The 27,044-nt window shown below is 37.6% G+C and overlaps 1 protein-coding gene across 3 annotated transcripts; it reads right to left on the reverse strand.

Moving 5' to 3' along the window:
* Positions 1–73: 73 nt before the first annotated feature.
* Positions 74–26,287, reverse strand: raf1a (Raf-1 proto-oncogene, serine/threonine kinase a). 3 transcript variants are annotated; one of them, XM_059333902.1, is made up of 18 exons: positions 25,795–26,287; positions 22,860–23,086; positions 19,811–19,923; positions 19,611–19,713; positions 19,355–19,512; positions 17,529–17,618; positions 14,616–14,769; positions 14,025–14,144; positions 13,826–13,850; positions 11,134–11,249; positions 9,719–9,836; positions 8,997–9,081; positions 8,151–8,327; positions 8,006–8,052; positions 5,508–5,626; positions 5,284–5,415; positions 2,662–2,796; positions 74–1,244 (listed from the first exon to the last, which is right to left on the reverse strand). In XM_059333902.1, exons 2-18 carry the CDS (start codon positions 23,058–23,060, stop codon positions 1,104–1,106), a joined length of 2,034 nt encoding a protein of 677 aa, XP_059189885.1. In that variant the 5' UTR covers positions 23,061–23,086; positions 25,795–26,287; the 3' UTR covers positions 74–1,103. The 3 variants fall into 3 exon arrangements, with proteins under 3 accessions (XP_059189885.1, XP_059189883.1, XP_059189884.1); XM_059333900.1 differs by lacking the exon at positions 14,025–14,144 and having other exon boundaries at positions 25,795–26,286; XM_059333901.1 differs by lacking the exons at positions 14,025–14,144; positions 25,795–26,287 and adding an exon at positions 25,668–25,788.
* Positions 26,288–27,044: the final 757 nt, after the last annotated feature.

Here is a 27,044-nt window from a genome sequence, read left to right on the forward strand (position 1 = left end):
AATGAAGCCCATAACATACATTATATTGACTTTTCAATGTTTTTCCATAAAATAAACAGAATAAAAACAAATGTTTGGCAAAGGAATTTAACTTAATTTTATTAAAATATTGAATAGACAACATTCTCACCAAGTACACAATAAAACGTTTAACCTCCTGAAAGAGACATCAAAAGACAACAAATACAAATTAGTTTCCAAATCATTTTAAACATTTAAGACAACCGCCAAATGTCCAGCTCATGATAGCCTCCCCGAGGCGAGGACTGATAAGAATGTGTGGATATCTACAAATCAGTTTACTCAGAGCTGTAAAGCCAACGTGTAGACTGTTGAAACATAACCATTGCTTTTGCTTAAAATGTGCAAATTCAATTTTTCTCTCTCGTCACTCATGCTCGCTGTCTTACAGGCTAGGTTTCTTCCAAAATGACCCAAAAAAATAGACGATGAAAAGAAGAAAAAAAAAAAGAAGACAACAATTTCCCATATCTACGCCATTATCATTTAAGACAATGCAAAATCAACTACTACTGTGCAACTATATGGACTACATCCAACGGCTTTGTGATAACAAGAGGAGGTGAATTGTGCGGGATCTTAGTCCAGGCTTTGTTTCCTCTTAAGGCAAGTAAGCTTTAAAAAGGTCCTCTTCATCAGAAACCAGGACGGCCGGATAGAAGGGTGTGCTTCACTTCACAGAACCCAAATCAAGAGAGACACCTGTCGTTCTCTTGAGCTTCCTTCAGTGTCCATTTATCGTCTTCTTAGGTAGATGTGCGTGCATGTATTTACAAAATTTACCAAATGCATTGCCCCAAATGCATTTACTTAATACGTGCAGCAATAAGCAAGGCACCACCTCCATGTATCGGCCTCTTCATGTGTACATCCCACTGCAATCCATCATCAAAGTAAATCTCAGACGCACTTCCCTCTCTTCCTTACACATTCTGCTGATTAGCATGGGTTTATGTATGATTGCGTGTACATTGTAGGTCAACATTTGCATCTGTATGTTGAGAATTTGGGCAAACTGAGTATTTTTGGGATATTTCGTAGGAGAAGGAGGAGGGGGAAGTGTAAGGAGAGGAGGAGGGCCTCTAGAAAACAGGCAGTCTGGTGGAGGTCAGGGTGCAGGCATTGATATCCTCAGTGTGAGAGGCTCTGTGCAGGGACGGTTCTGAGGCACTGCGGTTTATCTTAGGTAGGGCATGCTGGAGAAGCTCGATGGAGGACAAGATCTAAAGAAAAATGCATAAAAGAGAGGGAAAGTTAAGATTAAAGAAACAAAACTCTCTTTATTCAGCTTGAAGTGTAGCCTGGCTAACACCAGACTATTCTCAAATGAGGTCTAGTCTGGCAACGAGCAATGTATTTCTCCGTAGAGGAGGTGTGGTTTACGATCCTCCAGAGCCGTTTATTGGGCGCTTAGAATGTCTATCAAAGCGTCTGTAGGTAGCTCTTAGCCAATCAGATCAGTTATACCAGATGACGTAGTAGAGCAACAGAGATGGATGTTTGTTGTGTGTGTGTCTGTGAGAGAGTGTTGTTTGTTGCTTTGCTTCTCCAGTTCTCGCTTTCTGCAAGATTATTTATTTTCACGCTTTATTCCCCCTCATGTCATTCAGCCACACACATCCACTGATTTTATGGGCAATAAACAAGCTGCTGCGGGCCTCTGGGGGCTCCGCTGTCCACGGTAGCGGGGCTATTAGCCGCTAGCGGCTATTAGCTATTAGCCGCTAGCGGCGCTAATAGGCGCTAGCGACGCTAATAGGCGCTAGCGACGCTAATAGCCCCGCTACCATAACGCCGGTGATCTCAGCGGAGCCGCCGAGAGACCTTTCGCCTTTTAACTTTCGCTCTAAACTATTTAAAACACCATCTACAGCAGGGGTCTCAAACTCAAATTACCTGGGGGCCGCTGGAGACAGTATCCAAATAACCAAAAAAAGACACAAAATGACAGAAAAAAACTAAATGACTTTAAAAAGACACAAAATGACCAAAAAAATACACAGAATTACCAAAAAAGACACAAAATCATTTTAAAAAGACACAAAATGACCCAAAAAAAGAAACAAAATGACCCAAAAAACACAGAATTACAATATATATATATAGGCCTATACAAAATATTACGAAAAAAGACACAAAATTATTTAAAAAACACACAATAATTTTTTTAAAAAGAGACAAAATTATTTTAAAAAAAGACACAAAATTACCACAAAAAAAAGACACAAAATTACCAAAAAAGTAGTTAAAGGGACCTTCCCCACACAACACGGTAAAGTACCATACCTATAAAACTCACATTAAACTTTCATATCAAGATGGGGGCCACATAAGAACATTATGAGGGCCGCAATTGGCCCGCGGGCCGCAGGTTTGAGACCCATGATCTACAGCTAAAGAGAGTTTCGCGTCTGCAGCAGCCATGTTGGATCCGGAAAACTACAAGCTTCCAAGTGCCGAGTAGTACGTGTCATCGTCTTGCTGTCCCTCCCCGCTCTGTGATTGGATCCCTAAAACAGGGCTAAGAATCCTTCCTGGTTTCCAGACTCTGCTGCAGTTCGAAATTAAATTTGAGCGTGCAAGGCAGTCTGGGTATACCGCAGAGGGCTACTTGAAGTGTGCAATTTGACAGAAGTTTACCTGCGGGAAGAGCGGCCTCTCGTCCTTCGACTTCTTGATGCAGTCGGCCACCAACCTTTTCATGGCTTTGGGGCAGTTCTTGTAGAGCTTACTGAGGTCCGGGGACAAATAGCCTCTTCCCACCATGAAGATAATCTGAGAGGAGGGAGTCACAGACAAGAGACAACGTGTCAAGAGATATTTTAGAAATATAGCCAGTGAGCCGAAGGTGCCAAGTATCTTAAACACTGGAGCTATTGTGAAGGCAGGAGAGCATGATGCTGCAGAGATAAACTGGTGATAGGAGTACTCCATGTGCTTTTTCAGTTCAGCAGAGGATCATAACAGTATATATGGGCACACTCTGTACAGAAACTTTAGCCTACTTTCAATACAGTACACAGAGCTGAACAAGGAGCGAGGCATGATCCAGACCAGGTCTTGTGGCCTGTGGGAGGACCAAAAACCACACATATGCACACCCATGCACCCCTTTTCTCACACACCAACAGGGTTGTGTTACGGGATCTAAAATTAGGCCAGTGGCTCCAGGACGCCCGCCTCTGTTCCATGGTGGGCCTGAAGCCAGATCCACAACCCCCTTCAGACAGCGACCCAGTGTCTTTCCACCACCTTCTGGCCTCGCAGACCGACACTGGGACCCAGAGGAAGTCGCGAGCTTCGACACTTGTGGGATCCGGCTCCATTTTACACCACTAAATCTAGCAAGGTAGCAAAAACATGTGACCTTTCTTGCATTTTGTCAAATTGTGGTGGACAACTACTGCTCTCCTGACATGCAGGTTGACATGTATATTTCTCACTCTTTTCTCATTACAAGATAGAGAATATAGTGGTGACCCCGTCATTTATGGCAGCTATTCTCAACCTTGGGGTCGGGACCCCAATCGGGGTCGCGAGATGATTTCTGGGGGTCGCCAAATCATTTTGGAAGTCAGCTCTGTCTCCACTGTGTTAAAGTGTTCATGTGTTCATGTGTTTTAGTCTTTTTGGTCACTCAATTTCTTTTTTTTATGTCATTTTGTGTCTTTTTTTAAAAATCATTTTGTGGTCAATTTGTGTCTTTTTTGGTCATTTTTTTTTTCTTTTTTGGGTCATTTTGTGTCTTTTTGGTCATTTTGTGGTCAATTTGTGGTCAATTTGTGTCTTTTTTGGTCATTTTTTTTTCTTTTTGGGTCATTTTGTGTCTTTTTTTGGTCAATTTGTGTCTTTTTTGGTCATTTTTTTTTCTTTTTTGGTCATTTTGTTTCTTTTTTGGGTCATTTTGTTTCTTTTTTTGGTGATCTGAACTGTGCGTGTGAGATTGTGTTCAGTGAGTGGGGGTCGCGGACAACATGCATGTAAAATTGGGGGTCACGACTCAAAAAGGTTGAGAACTACTGATTTATAGAATAATTTGATGCAGCCTATTTTATTACATTTATGTGACAAATATCAGTGTAGTGCAGGGATGGGCAACTGGAGGCCCGGGGGCCACATACGACCCGCACCCTCACTTTAAGTGGCCATCAGTACAACTACATGCATTTGAGCATGAAATCTTAAAAGTGCAGTGTAGAAATGCACAAAATTACTTCTTGCAATTAATGTTGATCTGCCGTTATTGCACTGAAAAAAAAGGAATCACAGTAAGTGGTTATTTCTTATTTGCCTTTTGTGTTCCTATTTATACTGTTATACATGCATTGAGAGTGAAATATGTTAAGTTACTGCACTGTAAACATATTTAAAATTGCAGTTTAATCATATCTGGTTAAGTGTACGGTCCTATATGTGGCCCTTTGGTAGTGTCGATGAAAAATTGTGGCCCCCTGCAGCATTTAAGTTGCCCATCCCTGGTGTAGAGTATTCAAAAGTTACCAACTGTATGTTTAAACATTTTTGCAGATTCTAAGAGTGACAGATTTATTAGAGCAGCTGTTCTCAACCTTGGGGTCGGGACCCCAATTGGGGTCGCAAGATGATTTCTGGGGGTCGCCAAATCATTTTGGAAGTCAGCTCTGTCCCCACTGTGTTAAAGTGTTTTTGGTCACTTAATGTTTTTTTTGTCATTTTGTGTCTTTTTTTTTTTGTCATTTTGTGTCTTTTCTTTTGGTCAATTTGTGTCTTTTTTGGTCATTTTCTCCCCTTTTTTGGTCATTTTGTGGGTTTTTTTTAGTAATTTTGTGTCTTTTTAGTCATTTTGTGTCTTTTTTGGTAATTTTGTGTCTTTTTTTGGTCATTTTGTGGTCAATTTGTGTCTTTTTTGTCATTTTGTTTCCTTTTTTTGGTCATTTTGTGTCTGTTTTTAGTCATTTTGTGTATTTTTTTGGTCATTTTGTGTCTTTTCTGGTCATTTTGTGTCTTTAGTTATTTTCTTTCTTTTTTAGGTGATCTGAACTGTGCGTGTGAGATTCTGTTCAGTGAGTGGGAGTCACGGATAACATGCATGTTAAATTGGGGGTCACGACTCAAAAAGGTTGAGAACTACTGTATTAGAGTACAGCGAAATCTAAGTTCTGTTAAAAACAATATGCATACATTTATATCATAAAAAATTAAATGAGTAACTCTGAAAACCTTGAAACCCCCCCTGGCAGAGCGCCACAGAGCCCACTTTGAGAATCACTGATGAGAACTTACCTGATCTCTAGTTGCTATCAGGGAGTATGGGAGCTCTCCCGTCATGAGCTCATAGAGAACAATTCCATAGGAATAGACATCAGACTGGAAGCTGTAGGGGTTGTTATCCTGCATCCGGATAACCTCAGGCGCCTGTGGACCAAGAGACAAGAAATAAACATTTTTACAACTCAGAAAGTGTGTCAGCATATTTGCTTTAGTGAAATGAAAGCTGTGTTACCGACCATCCAGAGAATGGATCCAGACGGCTGCTCCACCTGGTGTGAGCCGCTCCATCTGGCCTTCACCGTTGCCAGACCGAAGTCCCCAATTTTCACTGTTAGCCCTTCATGCAAGAAGATGTCTACGCTGCTGTCAAGGAGTCACAGCTAAAGCACACGGAGTCTAACACAGATCTTGACCAGTATTTCAATTTTCACACTAACTGGGGATTTCCACCGGTCAGCTTAGCGAGCCGGCCGTATACACGCGAGATAACGAGATCACGCGATAATCCTAATAAACCATACGGGAGACCGCAAGGTCCCGTGATAAACTCTAAACTCTATTTATACAGTCTATGGATCAAGGTTATTATAGTTAACGAAAACTAGAATTGAAAAAACATTTTCGTTAACTGAAATAAAAATAAAAACTAGAGTTTTTAAAAAAACTGTATCTAGTCATGTATCCATATTGAGGAGTACTGGGGAAAAATTGTTAGCAAACTTAATTTGATTTTTAATGTCCAACTTTGTGCTGATCCACAGGTTCTGCTTCTCGGTTTACCCAGTCCTCATATTAAAGGGACTCATCAAAGAAGGCTGCTCAGTATTCTCACATTTGCTGCTCGAAAGAATATATTGCTCAGATGGATTGATAATGCACCTCCAACAATTGGGGGTTGGCACCAAGGTTATTATAGTTAACGAAAACTAACGAAATAACGAAAACTAGAATTGAAAAAAGATTTTCGTTAACTGAAATAAAAATAAAAACTAGAGTTTTTAAAAAAACGATAACTAACTGAAACTGTATTGCATGGTTACAAAACTAACTAAAATTATAGTGAAAATGTCCTTTGTTTTCGTTTTTTCCATTCATAATTCAGTGTTTCTATTTGAACATGCAACACATGGTGAATATATTTACTGAGACTGGGATGTTTACACTAGAACCAAAAATTCAAAACACCCAGAACTGTAAGAGTTAATAACCTTATTGGGGCTGAGATGATAAACCAAAGGAAATAAAGGCTAAATTTATTATGACCTCTTTGAATCTGGCACCCAACACATAGCCCATTACAAAAAAACTAAAACTAAACTAAAACTAATAAAAACTAAACTAAAACTAAGCATTTTCAAAAAATAAAAACTAAACCAAAACTAGAAAACTCGCTCTAAAAACTAACAAAAACTAACAGAATTTGAAAACAAAAATTTACAACGAAATTAAAACTAAAACTAATGAAAAATCCAAAACTATTATAACCTTGCTATGGATAAACTGTGTGTATAAAGTAAACAACAACAACAACCAACTTACTTTGCTTCTCTGAGGTGAAAGATATGTTGATCTGACCATCTATCCTTATAAAAACAATATGTTATGTCATAAATTATTGTATGATGTTCCACTTCAACAATCAGTCTCGTGTCGTCCGTGTCGCCGATCCTCTGAGACCCTTTGATTGATTGATTGATTGATTGATTGATTGATTGATTACTGATCTGGTGCCCCGGTCATAACATAATGTTGATGTGAAGTAGTTTTAGGCTGCATGAACTGCGTATTGTGTTTTATTTTGAAAGGGGCAGAAGTGTTTTACGCTGATTCTGAGTCGGACTTCCTGTCTGGTGTGATCTGCTCTGTTGAGATTTACGCGGTTTGGCAGCGTCTCGCGGAGAAATAGAAGTCCTACCTACCGTATTTTCCGGACTATAAGTCGCAGTTTTTTTCATAGTTTGGCCGGGGGTGCGACTTATACTCTGGAGCGACTTATGTGTGAAATTATTAACACATTATTACCGGTATATCATTTCACATGTTATTTTCACACTAAACCACAAGAGGGCGCTCTAGGCCGAGTATGAGGATGAGTCTGACGTAAGCGACGTAGAAGAAGAAGCGCCGCATCTTCTACCTCCGGAGTTAGCGGAGTTGTTTAAAAGTAAAAGTTCATTGGAATTTAGTTATTTGGAGTGACACGGATGGTTTGGTAAACTTCTTAGCATGTTATTTATGCTATAGTTATCTGAATAACTCTTAATATGTTATGTTAACATACCAGGCACGTTCTCAGTTGTGTCATGTAACGTAAGCATACCGTACAATTATTCAGCCTGTTGTTGCCTCTGTTCTATTTTTATTTTAAATTGCCTTTCAAGATGACATGCCTGTTCTTGGTGTTGGATTTTATCAAATAAATTTCGCCCAAAAATGCGACTTATACTCCAGTGCGACTTATATATGTTTTTTCCTTCTTTATTATGCATTTTATGGCTGGTGCGACTTGTACTCCGGAGCGACTTATAGTCCGGAAAATACGGTAATGCTCACGTAGAGACGCTGCTGAGACGCTGCTGTAACGTTACGCAGCGCGCCCGGTGGAAATGCTCTCATTGATTAGAGTGTTACCTATTTGCAACGGCGTACGCGACACTGACGTGGCGCTGCAGGAACGCGCCCGGTGGAAATCAGGCTTAAGTACAAACAGTGAAGCAGCCGATAGAAAGGATACTGTTGGACTTCATGTCACGGTGAATGATGTTCTTTGCATGCAGATAGCTAAAAAAAAAAAAAAAAGATTACATCTCAGTTCCTTTTTTTATGTGTGTGGGTTTTTTTTTTTTAATCTGAAAGGCTAAATTCTTTTTTCGACTCACTCCATGCCCTGAGCCGTCTGCCTGGCGATGTCTATCAGCTGGATTATCTTCAAGTTTGTCTCCAAGACGTGAATGTGTTTGTAGAGGCTGCTGCCTTCACACCACTGGGTCACGATGGCCAGGTTGTCCTTTGTCATGTAGCCCATGAACAACAGGATGTTGACATGTCGTGTTTTCCTGCGACCAGAGGCAATGAGGAAGAGGAAGTCACCAAAACGAAGATAAGGTGATTAAAATGCAAATGCATCTTTCAAAACGGCTGAAAAACACTGGCCCATTTAACCCATAAGAACCCAGACCCAGTAATCTTTAAAGGAAAATGATGGGGGATATACCACAGACCAAGTGGACCACATAGAACACATTTATGATGTTTTAAAAAAAAAAGAAAATCTACCCCTAAATGTCAAAATGATCTGTGATGTGACATAAACGTTACATTGGGCGTTTATGGTGTTTGTGTTCATAATATTTCTTGTTTTAAAATGAATAAATTAGACATTTTCTGCTTACAGAAACACAAATTTGACTTTTTCTTTGCATCTCCACAACATATATTAAAATTGAGGCATTAATAATGCTGTTTAACACCAAATTATCACAGATTTTCAGATTTGTTTTTAAGTAACACATTAATAATGAATAAAAAACAAATAACCATTTGCCTTTTTGTTTGCATCTCCATAACATATATCAAAATTGTGACAGGAAATATGGTCAGAACAAGTTAAATGCAATACAGGACACCCTATTAATGGGTTTAATGGGTTAAATCTTAGATTCTAGACGATTTAAAGTGTTTGTTACAAGGGTGTCACCATAGGTTCTTATGGGTTAATGTCATACCTCAGGACTGCCACTTCGTTTCTGAATGCCTGAAACTGCTCTGGTGTGGGGTCGGTCACCTTTAAAATCTTCACTGCTACATCACCTGCAACAAAAACACACTGCCTGGTTACAACTGTCACATAAAAAAAGAGCTCATATGAAAAGCGGTTACTCAGCTAACTGATTTAAAAGTGTTAAGTGTACCATGAAACCAACATGGTCTCACAGGAATCCGTGAAATAGCCACGGATTTCGCTTAACTCAAAATCCGTGAAATAGCCACGGAATCGCTCAAATTTCCGTGAAACTGACACGGATTTCGCTACAATGCAAGTTAAAGACAGTTAATAAGTTTTCCTATTGGTTTGTTCCAAGTCACGTGACTTTCAAGGTTCTGGTGGTCAGAACAAAAACATGGCGGACAGTTCTCTCATTTTTAGTGAAAAAATTAATATTTTCTGCATAAAAATGGATTTTGATCACATTTCTAGCGAGAAATATATGTTTTGTTTTCTAAATATTCACTCAGTGAATGTACATAATCACTTTGTATGTTGGAATAGCCACGGGATATGACTGGCATTAACTTGCATTGTAGCCAAATCCGTGTCAGTTTCACGGAAATTTGAGTGATTCCGTGGCTATTCCACGAATTTCTGTGAGACCATGTTGCATGAAAATGTGAAAGTGTTAGTAGTTACACCTGAATGTGCCCTGCCCTGTCTGAAATACATTCCTACCATGCCATTTCCCTTTGTACACGGTTCCAAATGAGCCTGAACCGATGCGGGAGTGCAGATGCACCTCGCTGGCCTCGATCTCCCAGTAGTAGCTGGAGTCCCGCTTGTCCCGAGGCCTCTGGATGGACAAAATCAAAAAGATGCAACTCATGTGAGACTCACAGTCTAAGTATAACTTTTATCATTCGCGGTTATTCTGTAGGGGAGATTGCATAACTTGCTCTGAAAAGATTAACTCGATATACAGGTTCTGGTCATATAATTAGAATATCATGAAAAAGTTTTATTTCTTGTGTCAATGGTCGTCCAGTCAGCAGCAAGGTTATTATAGTTAACGAAAACTAACGAAATAACGAAAACTAGAATTGAAAAAACATTTTCGTTAACTGAAATGAAAATAAAAACTAGAGTTTTTAAAAAAAACGGTAACTAACTGAAACTGTATTTTGTGGTTACAAAACTAACTAAAACTAACTAAAATGATAGTGAAAATGTCCTTAGTTTTCGTTTTTGTCAACTTTTTTAATTCATAATTCAGTGTTTCTATTTGAACATGCAACACATGGTGAATATGTTTACTGAGACTGGGATGTTTACACTAGAACCAAAATTCAAAACACCCAGAACTGTAAGAGTTAATAACCTTACTGGGGCTGAGATGAATAAAACAAAGGAAACAAAGGCAAAATTTATTATGACCTCTTTGAATCTGGCACCCAACACATAGCCCATTACAAAAAAACTAAAACTAATAAAAACTAAACTAAAACTAAGCATTTTCAAAAACTAAAACTAGAAAACTCACTCTAAAAACTAACTAAAATTAACTGAATTTGAAAACAAAAATTCACAACGAAATTAAAACTAAAACTAATGAAAAATACAAAACTATTATAACCTTGGTCAGCAGTCTTCCCCATGATGGTGTAGCCTCCAGAACTAGACTGAGAGACCATTTAAAGGCCTTTGCAGGTGTTTTGAGGTAATTTTCTCATTAGAGTGTGGCACCAGGGGTCTTCAATATTGAACCTTTTCACAATATTCTAATTTTCAGAGATACTGAATTTGGGATTTTCATTAGTTTCAGTTATAATAATCAAAATTAAAAGAAATAAACACTTGAAATATACCAGTCTGTGTGGAATGAATGTATATAGTTTCACTTTTTGAATGGAATTACTGAAATAAATCAACTTTTTCATGATATTCTAATTATATGACCAGCACCTGTATAACATACAAGCCTGGATAGAAATCACAATATTTTACTCAAGTAGAAGTTAAATTACTTCTGAAATGCACAAAACTTCATAAAATAGGTAAAATAACTGATTGTTTCAAAAGAAAAGACTTTGTTACAGCACCAAGAGTAGTTCATTCTACTACCCTGCGTACTAGGAAGACACAGAACTCACAATTTTATTTTTCTCCTGAGTGTTGAAGGACGGGGCCCTCTCTCGCTGGGCCGGTGCCGGGGCTTTGGACGGGGGCTGGGACCAGCCTGTGGGGCTCTGGCTGGGGGAACTCCCGGCTTCAGGAACACAAAGAGGAGACGGAGAAGCATGGAATAAAGGTTGGAGGACTGGCTGTACAGGGAATTCTACCTAGAGGATTATACAGCGTGCCGGATAGGAAAACTTTTTTTGGGATAAAGATATACAGTACAGGCCAAAAGTTTGGACACACACCTTCTCATTCAATGCGTTTTCTTTATTTCTTTTATTTCTTTTATTTATTTTACTACTTTTAACTACGTCTTTTATTTTATTTTACTATGTTTATCTGTTTGATTGTATTGTTTCATTTGGCATCATTTCAGATTTATACACTTGTTTTTTATTGCTGATTGGTATATGGAATTGTTTGTTTTATTGTTGATTTTATGTACAGCACTTTGGAGACGTTTGTGTTGTTTAAATGTGCGAAACAAATAAAAGGGATTGGATTGGATTCATGACTATTTACATTGTAGATTCTCACTGAAGGCATCAAAACTATGAATGAACACATATGGAATTATGTACTTAACAAAAAAAGTGTGAAATAACTGAAAACATGTCTTGTATTTTAGATTCCTCAAAGTAACCACCCTTTGCTTACTAGAATATAAGACATGTTTTCAGTTATTTCACACTTTTTTTGTTAAGTACATAATTCCACATGTGTTCATTCATAGTTTTGATGAATCTACAATGTAAATAGTCATGAAAATAAAGGAAACGCATTGAATGAGAAGGCGTGTCCAAACCTTTGGCCTGTACAGTAGTCTGGGTTTTTTTTGTGTATTTATTTTTATTGTTTTCATAAAAGAAAAATATATACAAATTAGAGATAGTTGGAGATGAGAGATGTTTTTTGACATGAGACAAACAAAACATGGGTATAAAATAAATGGCACAGCAACAGAATAGCACTAATTCCGTTTTTAGACATTAAATCAAGAAAAGGTTGCCAAAAAAAAAAAAAAAAAAAGATATCCTCCTTTAGCAGATATGATGTACCTGATTTTCTCCAAGTGTAATACATTACCCAGCTCTCACATTTCAAATGTAGGAGCCCTTTCAGATTTCCAATCAGATTGTAAAATTAGCTTTCTGGCTAACAATGTTGAAAGGTACACTACCGGTCAGAAGTTTTAGAACACCCCAATTTTTCCATTTTTTATTGAAATTCAAGCAGTTCAAGTCAAATGAACAGCTTGAAAGGGTACAAAGGTAAGTGGTGAACTGCCAGAGGTAAATAAAAAAAGGTAAGATTAACCAAAACTGAAAAATAATGTACATTTCAGAATTATACAAGTAGGCCTTTTTCAGGGAACAAGAAATGGGTTAACAACTTAACTCTATGGAGTCTTGGGCTATTTTGTCCATTTTTTAATTCTTTTCATGTCTTTGTAAGTCATTTTGTGTCTTTTTTTGGTAATTTTGTTTCTTTTTTTGGTCATTTTGTGTCTTTTTTTAGTCATTTTGTGTCTTTTTTTGGTCATTTTGTGTCTTTTTTTGGTCATTTTGTTTCTTTTTTTTTGTCATTTTGTGTCTTTTTTAAGTTTTTTTGTGTCTTTTTTTAGTCCTTTAGTCCAACATAAAATGTGATTTTGAATCTTTTTTATACTTTCAAAACACTATCATGCTCAATAAAGAATTTTAAATGTTGCAAATGTGCATTAATTTCAGAGTAGACTGAGACATTAAACTGCATCATTTTCAATTAAATTCTGGAAAAGTTGGTGTGTTCTAAAACTTTTGACCAGTAGTGTACATAACCTGAGCTTCACAACTACTTTTCACACTATCTGGATTAGCTTTTTTTTTTTTTTAAAGTGGGGTAGAATGAGGCACTTATCCATCGTCAGTGTATTACTACAGTAGGTGGTGGTTGGTGCTGCCTCAGTGTGGAGAGCAGTACATTATGTAGCTTCCTTGCTGGTTCTCCTGCCCGCTTCTCCAAAAGTAGGGTGTACCAACCACCATCTACTGTATGTAATACACTGACGTATAAGTACATAATAAGTTATGCATGTATGCAAAATGTGCAAGCTATTTTTTCCCAAATGTGGGACATAACTGTTGACTTTGTCCCAATTTGCTTTAAGCTTGACGATTAATGGCCAATGGTAAAGAAAACACATTAAATGGAATACACATGAACACATCAAGTAGAAAGGGGAAATGTAAAAAAAAAAAAAAAAAAAAAGATAAATGACAAAGGTCTGTAGAGCTTCCTGTTTAATGGCCTATCAGACAGATTAGTCTTGCATTAACACACTACCAACTCTTCTACTGCTTTGCTATTTTTCAATGCCTTAAATATTATGGAGAGGGAGATTGCTAAACAGTCAATTCACAAAGTAAGGTTGAAAATTGAACACCTATGTTTTAATGTTCGATTAGTGCACATTAGTCTCTTTTTTACCTTTGTCAATTCTGTATTTTATTGCACTTTTATGTGAAGCACTTTGGTGTGGCTCAGCCGTCTGTAAATACGCTATTTAAATAAAAAAATTTGACTTTGACTTTGACAATGAAAAGGGGAGATTTGGGGTGAAGGGAGGAAGTGCTATACAGTGTGAAAGTACACAACATGAGAAAATGCAAAGCGAGCACTTACCGGAGTCATGATCACGCATTGCATCCTAGACAGGCGAAGAAAAATAAAAAAAAAAACAAGTTCAGTCAGCATGTTTGAACAGTAAACCACATGTTGTGCAGTCACTCATGGTTTGACTTCAGTGCTGAAGATGTGAATGCAGATAGCCTGTTTGCATTGCATGCCATTCAGACTGCACACAGACGCTCCGCTTTCTAACCTTTTCTGGACTCTCGGATGAGGCCTCAACAAAAGACTGGGAGAAGTGCACAATACCTACTTTCCTCTTCAGCCAGAATCTATGGCACCAGGAGCTGGGAGAGGTATTCAGGCAGTCTAGCTACTCCCCAGCAGGGTACACAATGCAAAAGGCCAGGAGGAAAGGGGACACAGTAAAGGAAAGGAAAGGAAAGGAAAGTAAGGAAAAGACAAGAGTGATCCAGGTGCTACCTGGACAGAAAGTAGAGAGAATATTCTACAAAGCATGCAAAACTAGTGAGGTGATTATGCAACAACATGGGCAGTGAAAAAGCAGAAACTAGAACTGAACAGGGGGAAGTTAAAGTGTTGTACATTTTAAAATCGCTATAATAAGATGGCATCAGGGGAATTACACAAAACAGGCTCAACCCTGTCCAGGTGGATTACTCAACTCTGAGGTAGATAAGAGGCAGACAGAAGCAAGGGGGAGATAGTTGGAATGCCTGAGAAGTCCGTAGGAGGGCCAGATCCCTCTCAGGCAGACAGGCAGGAGATATTTTAAGAGTGTCTTGAAGCTACAGGAGGACCCCAGGGGGTGGTGTGTAGTTACCTCAATCATGCTGCAGTCTACAGGCAGCGTAGTGCTAACCATGTGCACGTTGGGTGTGGAAGTGGAGCGCTGCCTCTGGGAGAGCCAGCCACCTGTGGGTGTGTAAGGCGTGGTGTAGTTGAAGGCATGAGGGGTGGAATATCGGTGGGCCGAGCTGCGGAGGTGAACAAGGATGGAATATTACGACAGAGAAGCTTTTGTTTGTCTCCGACTCCAAGTGACACACGGCTCTGAAAGCAAACACTGACTTCTGTGACTTCTTTAAAACCAGACAGTGTGCTGCTGCAGGAGCTTTCTGCTTTCATTTCATGTCATTTTCTCTCACTTTTTCCATTAAAGCATCATTTGTTTTTATTGTGTCATAAACAAACTGCTACCATACATGCAAAATCTAGGTAAAACTGAAAAAAAAAATATAGCACTGTGAGGAATTAGTTATTCGTTCCAAGGTTATTATAGTTAACGAAAACTAACGAAATAACGAAAACTAGAATTGAAAAAACATTTTCGTTAACTGAAATAATAATATAATAATATAATAATAACTAAAATTATAGTGAAAATGTCCTTAGTTTTCGTTTTTGTCAACTTTTTTCATCCAAAATTCAGTGTTTCTATTTGAACATGAACACATGGTGAATATGTTTACTGAGACTGGGATGTTTACACTAGAACCAAAATTCAAAACACCCAGAACTGTAAGAGTTAATAACCTTATTGGGGCGGAGATGATAAACCAAAGGAAATAAAGGCAAAAAATGTTATGACCTCTTTGAATCACGCACCCAACACAGGGGCGTGCTGCTGCAGGGGCTTTCTGCTTTCATTTCATGTCATTTTCTCTCACTTTTTCCATTAAAGCATCATTTGTTTTTATTGTGTCATAAACAAACTGCTACCATGCATGCAAAATCTGGGTAAAACAAAAAAAATATATAGCACTGTGAGGAATTAGTTATTCGTTCCAAGGTTATTATAGTTAACGAAAACTAACGAAAACTAGAATCGAAAAAACATTTTCGTTAACCGAAATAAAAAAGAGTTTTTAAAAAAACGATAACTAACTGAAACTGTATTTTGTGGTTACAAAACTAACTAAAACTAACTAAAATTATAGTGAAAATGTCCTTAGTTTTCGTTTTTGTCAAATTTTCATTCATAATTCAGTGTTTCTATTGGAACATGCAACACATGGTGAATATGTTTACTGAGACTGGGATGTAGAAACAAAATTCAAAACACCCAGAACTGTAAGAGTTAATAACCTTATTGGGGCTGAGATGATAAACCAAAGGAAATAAAGGAAACACTTATTATGGCCTCTTTGAATCTGGCACCCAACACATAGCCCATTACGAAAAAACTAAAACTAACACTAAAACTAATAAAAACTAAACTAAAACTAAGCATTTTCAAAAACTAAACTAAAACTAGAAAACTCACTCTAAAAACGAACTAAAACTAACTGAATTTGAAAACAAAAACTCACAACAAAATCAAAACTAAAACTAATGAAAAATCCAAAACTATTATAACCTTGGTTCGTTCATTTTATTATTCCCTTATCTGATTTTTGGCCAACTTGCCACTGTCGAAGTATTTTGCCCTTGATGTTTGCCAAGATCAGCATTGAACCAGCTAAAGAGTACAAAGATCACCAACCAGCCAAACACGTTAATCTGCAAACAATCCAAATGCTAGTCTGACTGGAGATGTTCACTTTCACCCTTACTGTCCCGTCATGTTACTGGATTAATAACTGTGCTGTACTATAGCTGGCTGCTGGTTAAAATGGGGACAGTGGAAGCTGAATGATATATATATATACACAGAAATCATATTAAGTCACACTTATGGCCGTGGGGAGTGTACTTGCTGAGAAAAATCCCCCTTTTGGCAATACAGGACTATGTTTCAAAAGACTATTTGAGATGGCTCTGCATGGAACAAGTTGATACTCTGTGAGCACTAATTTGGCAGCTCAGGGTGCTTTTTAACCATTTTAAGTGCTCCTGAAACAACAGGCTCTTTTCACGCCTCCCGTTACATCAGCACTTGGACTGGTAAGCCCCCATAAAGCTGAGGACGTCATTAAAAATAGGATTTAATTTAGTTCAGATTAGGGCTCTTTACAAAACGGTCATGGTTGTAATGTGTAAGTATGACAAATAACAGAAAATGACAACGGTCGCAGCTAATAGGGCTGCAAAAAAAATAACCAATTGTTGTATTTTGACTGATTAAAACTGATATGAACTACAATATTGGATAAGATTGTACAGCCCTAATTGCTACATAAGCCTGCCAATGTAGCTCCACCCCAATTTACAGTATACCCATCCAATAACTCAATCTTATTAACCAGAAACACACAGTACTAAAAAACTTGTTTGACATGTTTTGACCTCTTGTGGCTATGAAGCGGTTTTCTATGAGGTAAAATGTCCCTGTTTTGTTTATCTCGTGCACAAATACACATGCAGGTGATACGATACATGTTCCACTCAAAGATATGGTACAATTCACAAGCGAAAACAAGGAAGAAGAAACACATATGGATGTAAATAAGCTAGGTTTGGAATACTTTTAAAAAAAAGGCTTTGCAAATGTTTTATGAGGAAGGAAACACATTGGACACATCTGTTCTAGCTCAAGGACACCAACAATGTGTTTTGGTGAGCAACACTTTTGTTTGTTTACATGGAATCTCCACACAGCATGTCTATTGCACTTTTTGCACTTTTATGTGAAGCACTTTGGAGCGGCTCAGCCGTCTGTAAATGCGCTATATAAATAAATTTGACTTTGACTTTATGTTAATATTCCTCTTCTTTCCTCTGGTTGGAAAAGCATTTTCATATAGCTTGTACGTTGTTTATGCACCTGAGATCAAACAAATATACTTTTTCTTACCTTGGAAACCTTGTTAAAGACTCTCTCATTCTCCGTGAGGTGAGCGGGGGCAGGGACGGGGCGCTGCTGTCCCCAGGTGTTGGACACAACCTGAAGACACAGAGTGACGGAGTAAATCTCCCAGCATACAGTGGGGGAGAATATTACAGCGCTTAATCAACAGCTGACTGCTAAAGACTACAATGGTTGTCAGGTGAGAGGGCTTATCTCTTCACTGTCAATGATATGGATCTTTTAGTGAAGTGTGTCTGTTCCATAGCCTTCATGCAAAATAACACAAATAAGCTTCTATTCTCAGTGACAGCATGCAAATCCATATCGTTAGCCTCATAGCATATTTGCTAACAGTAAGTTCAAATAGAAGTGTGAACAAGTTTGCATAAAAAAATTAAACACATCGATTTCATAACAGATAAAAGTAACTTAGGCAGAATATGCCCTGACTAAGGCAATTTTTCTCTTACATATAAATAATAGTAATAGTTTGGTTTGTATGTATGCAAAAATGCCTAAGTCAAAGAGATTACTAAGGCAGAAAGTGATTTTGGACTTAAAGAGTTAGGCAGATATCACAATTTGGCCAAAAAATGGCTGAAAATGATGAATTATGCTAAGAGGCTAACGATATACATAAGCTTACATCTAATCAGGAGACCTGTAGTACCAGCAGAACTTTCTTTATCGGTTTTATCTCAAAAAATGTTGACTTATACATTTGATTAACCCTTTGATGCACAACATGGTCTAAAGTGACTCGATTAAGTTTTTATATTCTATATCTTTGCAATAAATTCATTTCATCATTCAGTATTGCAGGTTTTCCTCAAATAACTTGATTTTGATCATCATACATACTATTTTTGTTTTCATTTCTTAAAAATGTCTTTAAAACCTGACAAAGAAGACAAATATTAACTATCCTATTTTGTTAAATTGGTGTTTTGCCAATGGAAATTATTGTTTGGTGGCTCTAATAAGTCTCAAATGTTAAAATATGTGATTTTCAAATGTAATCTGGTGGTTCGAACAACTCTTTTAAAGTTAAACCTTAAAAAAGACAAACGTAGTTACACATATACTCAAATTGTTAATTTAGTGAATCACTTTGTATCACTACGCTTCTAATGCACAAGGTCATTTTTTAACCATGTGTGTAAACTTGATGTAATAATACAAAAACTATTTTCCTTCATAAAGTATGAAAGGAAAAATGGATATAATCTGTTGTGATAATGCGGTTCATTTTTGACCCATGTTGTGCACCAAAGGGTTAATGAATATAACATGACATTTGATTGAAAATTTGTAATTATAAGTATATAAAACCACACTCTGTATATACATACAGAGTGTGGTTTTAGGATGAAAAGTGCGTCCATAAACTATATTTCTAAGGGTTTCCAAAGTCATATTTCAGCGCTTTTCAAAGCATGATTTCAAGGTTTTCCAGCACCTCATAGCTGTGGTAAATGACATAATTATATACAGAATATAAAGTATATAAAGAATATTTATCATATTAAATTATAAACAACCTAAAGGATGTGTCGTGGCAGCGTTCAACAGAAATTAAAGAATGACAAAGTTCCATGTTTTATAATGTGTTACCTGTGTATTTCTCATCCTTTAAAAGCAATTTCAAGCACTTTATTCAAAAACATTTTTTAAATGTCAAACCTTTGAAACAGCACATTAAAATTCAAGTGTGTAGGATTTCTAGCACCAAAAGCAAACCCTGATTTCTATCATGAATAACTCAAGACACTGATGTGTTTTTTTTTTCTTTTTTTACATAATTCTTCCATTTTCAAGGTGAAGACACTTACAGCAGTTGTCTGATATTGCTCCAGTCCACACACATCGTGGGCACTTTGGTGCTACAATGCTCGTGGAATTTGTAGCCGCATGTTTGGCAACGGAAACCGTTCAAAAGAAACTTCTGGCAAATGTCACAGAACGCTAGTTTCAGATATGTTTTCCGAACCTGAAAATGACAAAAAAAGTACATGCATGTCTTTTTAGCAGCGACACTTTGCCGTAACTTGAGTGTTTTAGGACATAATTAATGCTTCAGGTACTCACAAAGTTATGCGTTGTCAAGGGAACATGATCCAAAACCTCCACAAGTAGCTCTTCACCAATCAGGGAAGAGGAGTCAGTGTTCCAATCCATCCGTAGTTTTTTACTGTTGCAAAAGTCGACAAAAGATTTTGCATGAAGGGCGGGTAAGAATGTGATAATATCGTCAAATATGTGATGTTTTAGACCCAGTCTGAGCTCACCTCCTCTGTCCTGGATGCAGCCTGAAGACGGCGCAGCACTGAGGCTGCAGACCTCGCACCTTCAATGCTTTAATCAGACAACTGTACAGAGTCATACCTGGCCGCACGTTCACCTGGGGGACAAAAAAAGAAAAGGTACGTCTCTTTTACAAGCTACTTCTTCCTCTCTTGCTTGGTAAGCAGCTTCATATTCCTTCAGGTAACTGTGAACCAACCAAGGTTAGAATAGTTTGGGATTTTTCATTAGTTTTAGTTTAAATTTAGTTGTGATTTTTTGTTTTTTGTTAGTTTTAATTAGTTTTTAGAGTGAGTTTGCTAGTTTTAAGTAGTTTTTATTTTTTGGAAATGCTTAGTTTTAGTTTATTTTTTATTAGTTTTAGTTTTTATTAGTTTTTGTAATGGGGTATTTCATCATCAGAAATTTTATTGAGTAGGATAAACCCCTTGAGAGGAATCCTCTGGTTTTCGAGGGGGTCCTAAAGTACATTACAAAACAAAACACTCAACAATTTACAGACATACAACAACAAAGACAACAGGCATCAACACAAACATAACAAACAAAAAATGAACACAAGAATAATCACAACCTCTCAATGGCCACAAGTTGGCCATAACATTAGCCTAGTAAAACTGAAAGAAGTAACATAATAGTATTGTAAATTGAAATTGCATTTTTAAAAATAAAAAAAATAAAAAAATAAAAAATATTAATATAGTAATTATATAATATAGTATTTGTTGGGTGCCAGATTCCAAAAAGTCACAATAAATGTTTCCTTTATTTCCTTTGTCTGATCCATCTCAGCCCCAAAAAGTTTATTAAGACATAAAACCAGATGGATGAAATAGATTTTATATCAACCAAAAAGGTTTACATATGAAAATAGTTGATAAAGACGAAAACTAAGGACATTTTCACTTTAATTTTAGTTAGTTTTAGTTAGTTTTTAGAGTGAGTTTGCTAGTTTTAAGTAGTTTTTATTTTTTGGAAATGCTTAGTTTTAGTTTAGTTTTTATTAGTTGTAGTTGTTTTGTAATGGGGTATTTGTTGGGTGCCAGATTAAAAAAAAGTCACAATAAATGTTTCCTTTATTTCCTTTGTCTTAACCATCTCAGCCCCAATAAGTTTATTAAAAAATAAAACCACATAGATGAAATAGATTTCATATCAACCAATAAGGTTTACATATGAAAATAGTTGATAAAGACGAAAACGAAGGACATTTTCACTATAATTTCAGTTAGTTTTAGTTAGTTTCGTAACCACAAAATACAGTTTCAGTTAGTCATCGTTTTTTTTTACTTAGTTTTTATTTAAGTTTCATTCACAATCGTGTACAGAATCATTTTCAACATATCTGCTGTTTCATACACATGGTAACACTTATGGTACATCAAAAAAAAATACAGAGACTATAATGACAAAGAAAAATATAAATTAAAATGGAATAAAAGAAATAAAATTATATCAGTATACCCATAGCAGGGCTCCACCTTTTAGTGAATATATGTTTTTGAAGTCTTAAGGAGTATGTTATTTGTTCCATTTGATATATTTCCTTTATTTTTTCAGACCACATACTATATGTTGGGGCTTCAACCACCTTACTGTAATGCATTTAATTGCTAGTAATATCTGTAAAAGATATTTTTTGGCTCTTCCTTCAATGCCTTTTGGTAATAGACCTAGTAGGGCCACCATTGGATCCATAGTAATATTTCCACCAAATATTTTATTAAGAGGTTTATGCAGAAAAAAGTTAAAAAAAAATATTAATCTGTAAAGTTTTTATAGCATTTTTTTGGAGGTGGACATTTTCAGCCCGAAAGGGCTCGAAAGGGTAGTAAGCTTGTACACAGTGTATTATAGAGCCATTAGAAAAAATTAAATTAGAATTTCAAAATATATCAAAAAATAAATCCTTCTTCCAAAAAGCATGTCATTTGCAGTATCACAGCCAAAATTATTGCCAAAAATCAAGTGAAAATGGCTGAAAATGTCCTTAGTGGGCCCTGAGGGTTAACTGTTTCAAACACTTCCTTCCAGAATGCTTTCAGTTTTGGGCATTTAGTTATCGTTTTTTAAAAAAAAACCTCATTTTAATTTTTATTTTTATTTAACGAAAATGTTTTTTCAATTCTAGTTTTGGTTATTTTGTTAGTTTTCATTAACTATAATAACCTTGGTACCAACCTCCAGTCTCTCTGAAATCTGGAGATCAGCATGACATCTTAGCCTGGGTATACCCAGACTGCCTTGAGCGCTCAAATTTAATTTCGAACCTCCAGGCGGTCTGGCAACCACGGGAGTTTCTTAGCCCTGTTTTAGGGATCCAATCACAGAGCGGGGAGGGACGGTGAGACGATGACGCGTACTACTCGGCACTTGGAAGCTTGTAGTTTTCCGGATCCAACATGGCTGCTGCAGACGCGGAACTCTCTTTAGCTGTAGATGGTGTTTTAAATAGTTTGGAGCGAAAGTTGAAAGGCGAAAGGTCTCTCTGCGGCTCCGCTGAGATCACCGGCGTTATGGTAGCGGGGCTATTAGCATCGCTAGCGGCTACTAGCTATTAGCGTCGCTAGCGGCTAATAGCTATTAGCGTCGCTTGCGGCTAATAGCCCCGCTACCGCGGACAGCGGAGCCGCCGAGAGGCCCGCAGCAGCTTGTTTATTGCCCATAAAATCAGTGGATGTGTGGCTGAATGACATGAGGGGGAATAAAGCGTGAAAATAAATAATCTTGCAGAAAGCGAGAACTGGAGAAGCAAAGCAGCAGCAACACTCTCTCACAGACACACACACAACAAACATCCATCTCTGTTGCTCTACTACGTCATCTGGTATAACTGATCTGATTGGCTAAGAGCTACCTACAGACGCTTTGATAGACATTCTAAGCGTCCAATAAACGGCTCCGGAGGATCGTAAACCACACCTCCTCTACGGAGAAATGAACGGCTGGATTCCAGACCTAATCTCCAATGAGATTTGGTCTGGTGTTAGCCAGGCTAATGACATCTTGTACCGGCAGTAACACTCTACTCACCACGGTGCGCTGCTGGTTTGGGAGGTAGACGCGGATAGTGCTGCTAGTCTTGGAGTCCGGGATCTTGCTGTCGTCTGAGGAGCGGCGCTGGCAGGGAAAGCCCTGGACCATGGTCGGGGAGAGGCACGGGCCCTCGAACGCAGAATCCTTCATCCCGAAGCCGTTGCTCAGGGTCTTCCACGCTCCCTGGAGGTGCTCCATTAGTAAAGCCAAGTGCACTCAATGGTCTGAAAAAAAAACCCCAACACATATAGTATCAGCAGTACAAATGCTTGAAAGCTTACATCAGGACAACTTAATCAATATTACATTAGTTTTATTTCTGCTATGTAAGCATATTGGTGGTGTGCAGAGTTAAAGTGTGAAAGATGGGTCTGAAAAATTAAATACAGTGACAATGGTTTACATCAGGGAAAAAAGTAATTAAGTCCATTCTTCCATCAATGTTTTTAACCCATTGAGGCCTGAAAAACCGCTGGGCGATTTTAAAATAAGCCTCTAATTTTCTGGAAATTCTGGAAAAATTCTGGGGAAAAAAGTGTCAACTCTTCTACTAAATAATAGATTTTTCAGCCTCTGTAGCAGATAGAAATGAAATTCAAAAAGTATTTGAGAGCTTATACAAATACTACAAAATGACGTAAACGCTTTCCAGGCTTCAATGGGTTAAGGGCATACAACTCCTTTGGTTGATAATCTCTTCACTTCACTTTCAACTTCACACTTTTCCCATTTTTTCGATTTATCGGCTGATTATTTTCTCAATTAGCAATCGTCAACCTTCGTTGGTCTACAAGTGTCCAATCCCAGTTTCTCCAAGTCAAAAAATGTCTTTAAATGTCTTGTTTGGTCAGTCCAAAAGCCAAAGATACAGAGAAAAGTGGGAAATCTTCATATTTGAGAGGTTTAAAACACTATATTCTGTCATTTTTGCATGAAAAATGACTTTAAGGACTGGTTGATTATCAAAGCAATTGTTTTTCTGTTGATCAACTTATTAATTAGTCGACTAATGATTTCAGCTGTAGATGCACAATCACACTCCCAGCAGCTTGTTTAAAAAGTGGCTTTACTTTTTAAAAAATCCCCACTGAAAAAGTAGCTGTGCTCAGTCAATGGATTCAAAACGCTGAAAGGTTTTCATAGGCAGGAAAACAAAGTAGTGAAGATATGTTTGGCTTAAGGTATCAAGAACTTGTTGTATGTAATCTCTGAACATAATCTCCTCAAGTGCAATCAACCCTCTTAGGGTCATTTCAAAGTTATGTCAGCATGTTGGTAGCATGTGTGACAGGAAAACTAAAGACCATTTAGTGGTCTTATGTGCTTTTTAAGCTCTGGGTTCACACAACAGTGTTTTAAGAATACCACATGTGCTTTTTTTGGCATGAAACTAGCAATTGTCCTCTTTTTTATTTGAGAGAGAGCAGAGCATTGTCGACAAACTAATCCACTCAGAGCAGGAGAATCTCAGGCCACCACAGAGGTCAGTCGTGTTATTTACAGTATATGCTTTCAACTCACTTTTTTTTCCTGCATGCTCAGAAAACAAGACAACTAAAACTCAATTTACAGTGAAGGGTCACAATGTTCGCATATAAAGGTGATTCAATAAAGAGAGAGAGGGAAGAACAACTTGAAAAATACTGCAACACAAAATAAAAACCTTCTTGAAAAACCATTTGTCAAACATTTGTCAACTACGCAGTGGCTTGAAGGGAGAAAAACAACTTAAGTTGGGCAACCCATCACAAACAACCATGTGCCCTCTTCTGCTTCACTTTCAATACAAACTGCAGGGCATTTTTAGTGTGTTTACTTTCACTCCTGCAAAACTCCTAATTATCTGTTGTGCCTTATACAAAGACCTGTTAACACTGAAGAGATGATTTACTGCAGTTAGTGGTTAGCTGTCACAGCAGACAGACATTCTGGTGTGTCAACAGCACAGAAAAGCAGCAACTTGGAAGATTGTGGCTCTTCCACCCTTCTCACCATGCTGCAGAAACTGTGTTCAAAACAAGTGCAATGATCCATCCAGAAAAGAGGTATAAATAGGGAAAAAAGTCCAGAATAATTAGACTTTACTCCCGTCTGCTTGGATCTATTATATATAACATAAGACAATCAGCTTTAAAAACACAATTGTTGCATCTAGAAAAGACTTTCTGAGACTTAAGTCTTCAAAGTCACAAATAGTTTAATACCAGCAGGTTAGCATTTATTTAACCAGGAAATATCCCATTGAGTTTAACAATCTCTTTTTCAAGGGCCAAGAGGCAGCAAACACAAAATACAGTTACATATTTACATAAGACACAGACCTTAAACGCGTCATGAGAAACAAGTGCATATTGTGGATTTGGCTTCAGTAACTCTGTTTGGATTTAAAAGTGCTCAAAGAAATTAAGTCAGCTGTTTTGGGTCTTTCTGTAGCATATTCCATATATATGAATAAGGTGCAGAGTAAACAAATGCCCTTTTACCAACTGTGTAGAGCAGAAGGGACAGAAAGCAACAACTGATCTAGTGAACGAAGAGAATAAGATCCTGCAGACTTTGAGAGAGGCTAACTAAAGTCACTTTTGAACGCCTTCAATGGAGTTCCAGTTGCATCCAAGCTCTTAAACGTACTAGTAAGTTAGTGCTACTAGTGCAATGCGTGCACGACTTACAGGAGCTATTAGTGGCTCCGTGTGTTGTCATAAGGCCTGGTAGATCCAGTTATTGCTGTGAAATTGCCCGTAGGCCCTCAGAAGCGAACTCTTTAGTTAAACTTCACTGCACATCTCTCCATTCAAATCTCACCAGTTCAAACGATGCATTTGGGGGCCATGTGCCCCACGGAGAGACACTTTTAACAGTTTGTAGTTCGCATTTCAAACATAATTCAAGGAATCTCGACGCTAAGAGCCAGTAGCCTGTGTGTGCTTACCAAGAGAAGTTAGAAAAGTTGTGCTCCGCCATAACTTCAGGAAAAAGTGGCGTCGGTGACATCATCATATTTGCAACGCATTCAAAGAAAAAGGAAAAAGTTGGAAAAGACCATGAAATTGTATCAAATAATCGCTCATCCGGTAAATGTTGCGACAATGTAAGACGTGAAGGTCGTCTAGGCGGCTCTCTTTAACCAGGCAGCAGATATAATAAGAGGGAAAGTTTGATCTCCCAGTCGTGGTAAATGCGAGAGGAAAAAATCCGTCGGACCCTCAAAGTGACACGACGAGGGATATTCTTTAAGTCCCGTGAAGCACTTTCAAATTAAAACTCCCAGAAGTTGCTCGTTGCTGATTCGCTTTTCAATCAATATTTAGGTTGTTCGTGAGAAGGTGAAAAGGTTTGAGTTGGTGTCGTTTCGTCCGTCTGACGCCACTGATTGAAACAGGACCTTGCAGTCATAACAAGAGTTGCAAGCATCACTCACACTGCGCAACTATAGCACAATTTAATCCCTCCCACTTTGCTGAAACCGTTGTTTTTGCTTATTAAAAATTAACTGTAAAGTTTTAAAGTGTTGTGCTCTTAATATATAACCATATCATGCATATTTACAATATATAAAGTCCTATTTTGTAGCCTGTACATCGTTCATTAGCTCACATTGGTAATATTTTCGCAAAAAACTAATGCCTGTGAAACATTAATATAGTTCATATGGTTTTAAAATGTACTTTGGTTAATTTTTCTGTTGCAGCAGTATCTTTTGAAAAGCAAGAAAATCGGCCCACTACCGGTTTGGAATAAAGGGGGCAGGCTAATCCATAGTGAACTCCAAGAGCACCACCATCTGGAGATGTGGGGACAGTGCAACATTGTAGCCTTGGATATGATATGAAAGCCTTCCTGATATTAATGACAGTCATGCTACATTTTACATATCTGGTAAAAAAAAAAAAAAATACAATAAAGAGTCAACTTGTATGACATGTAGCTTAGGCTGCATTAAAAAAGTTGCACCTATATTTGGTGTAAATATTTTTTGAATTGATAGCATAAAAACATCAAAAGAGACTTAAAAATAAGCTTTTGTTGACCAATAATGCAGCTTATTCTTTTGCAAACTGGCCTTGAAACAGTACAAATGTGAAACTATAGCCTCTGCACTCACCATGTGTTCAACATCTCTGAAACATCCCGGTCTGGGTCCCCTGAGGTCCCCTGATTATTACAGATGGCTCATCGGTC

This window comes from Centropristis striata, chromosome 5, assembly GCF_030273125.1.
Source record: "Centropristis striata isolate RG_2023a ecotype Rhode Island chromosome 5, C.striata_1.0, whole genome shotgun sequence".
NCBI lineage: Eukaryota > Metazoa > Chordata > Actinopteri > Perciformes > Serranidae > Centropristis > Centropristis striata.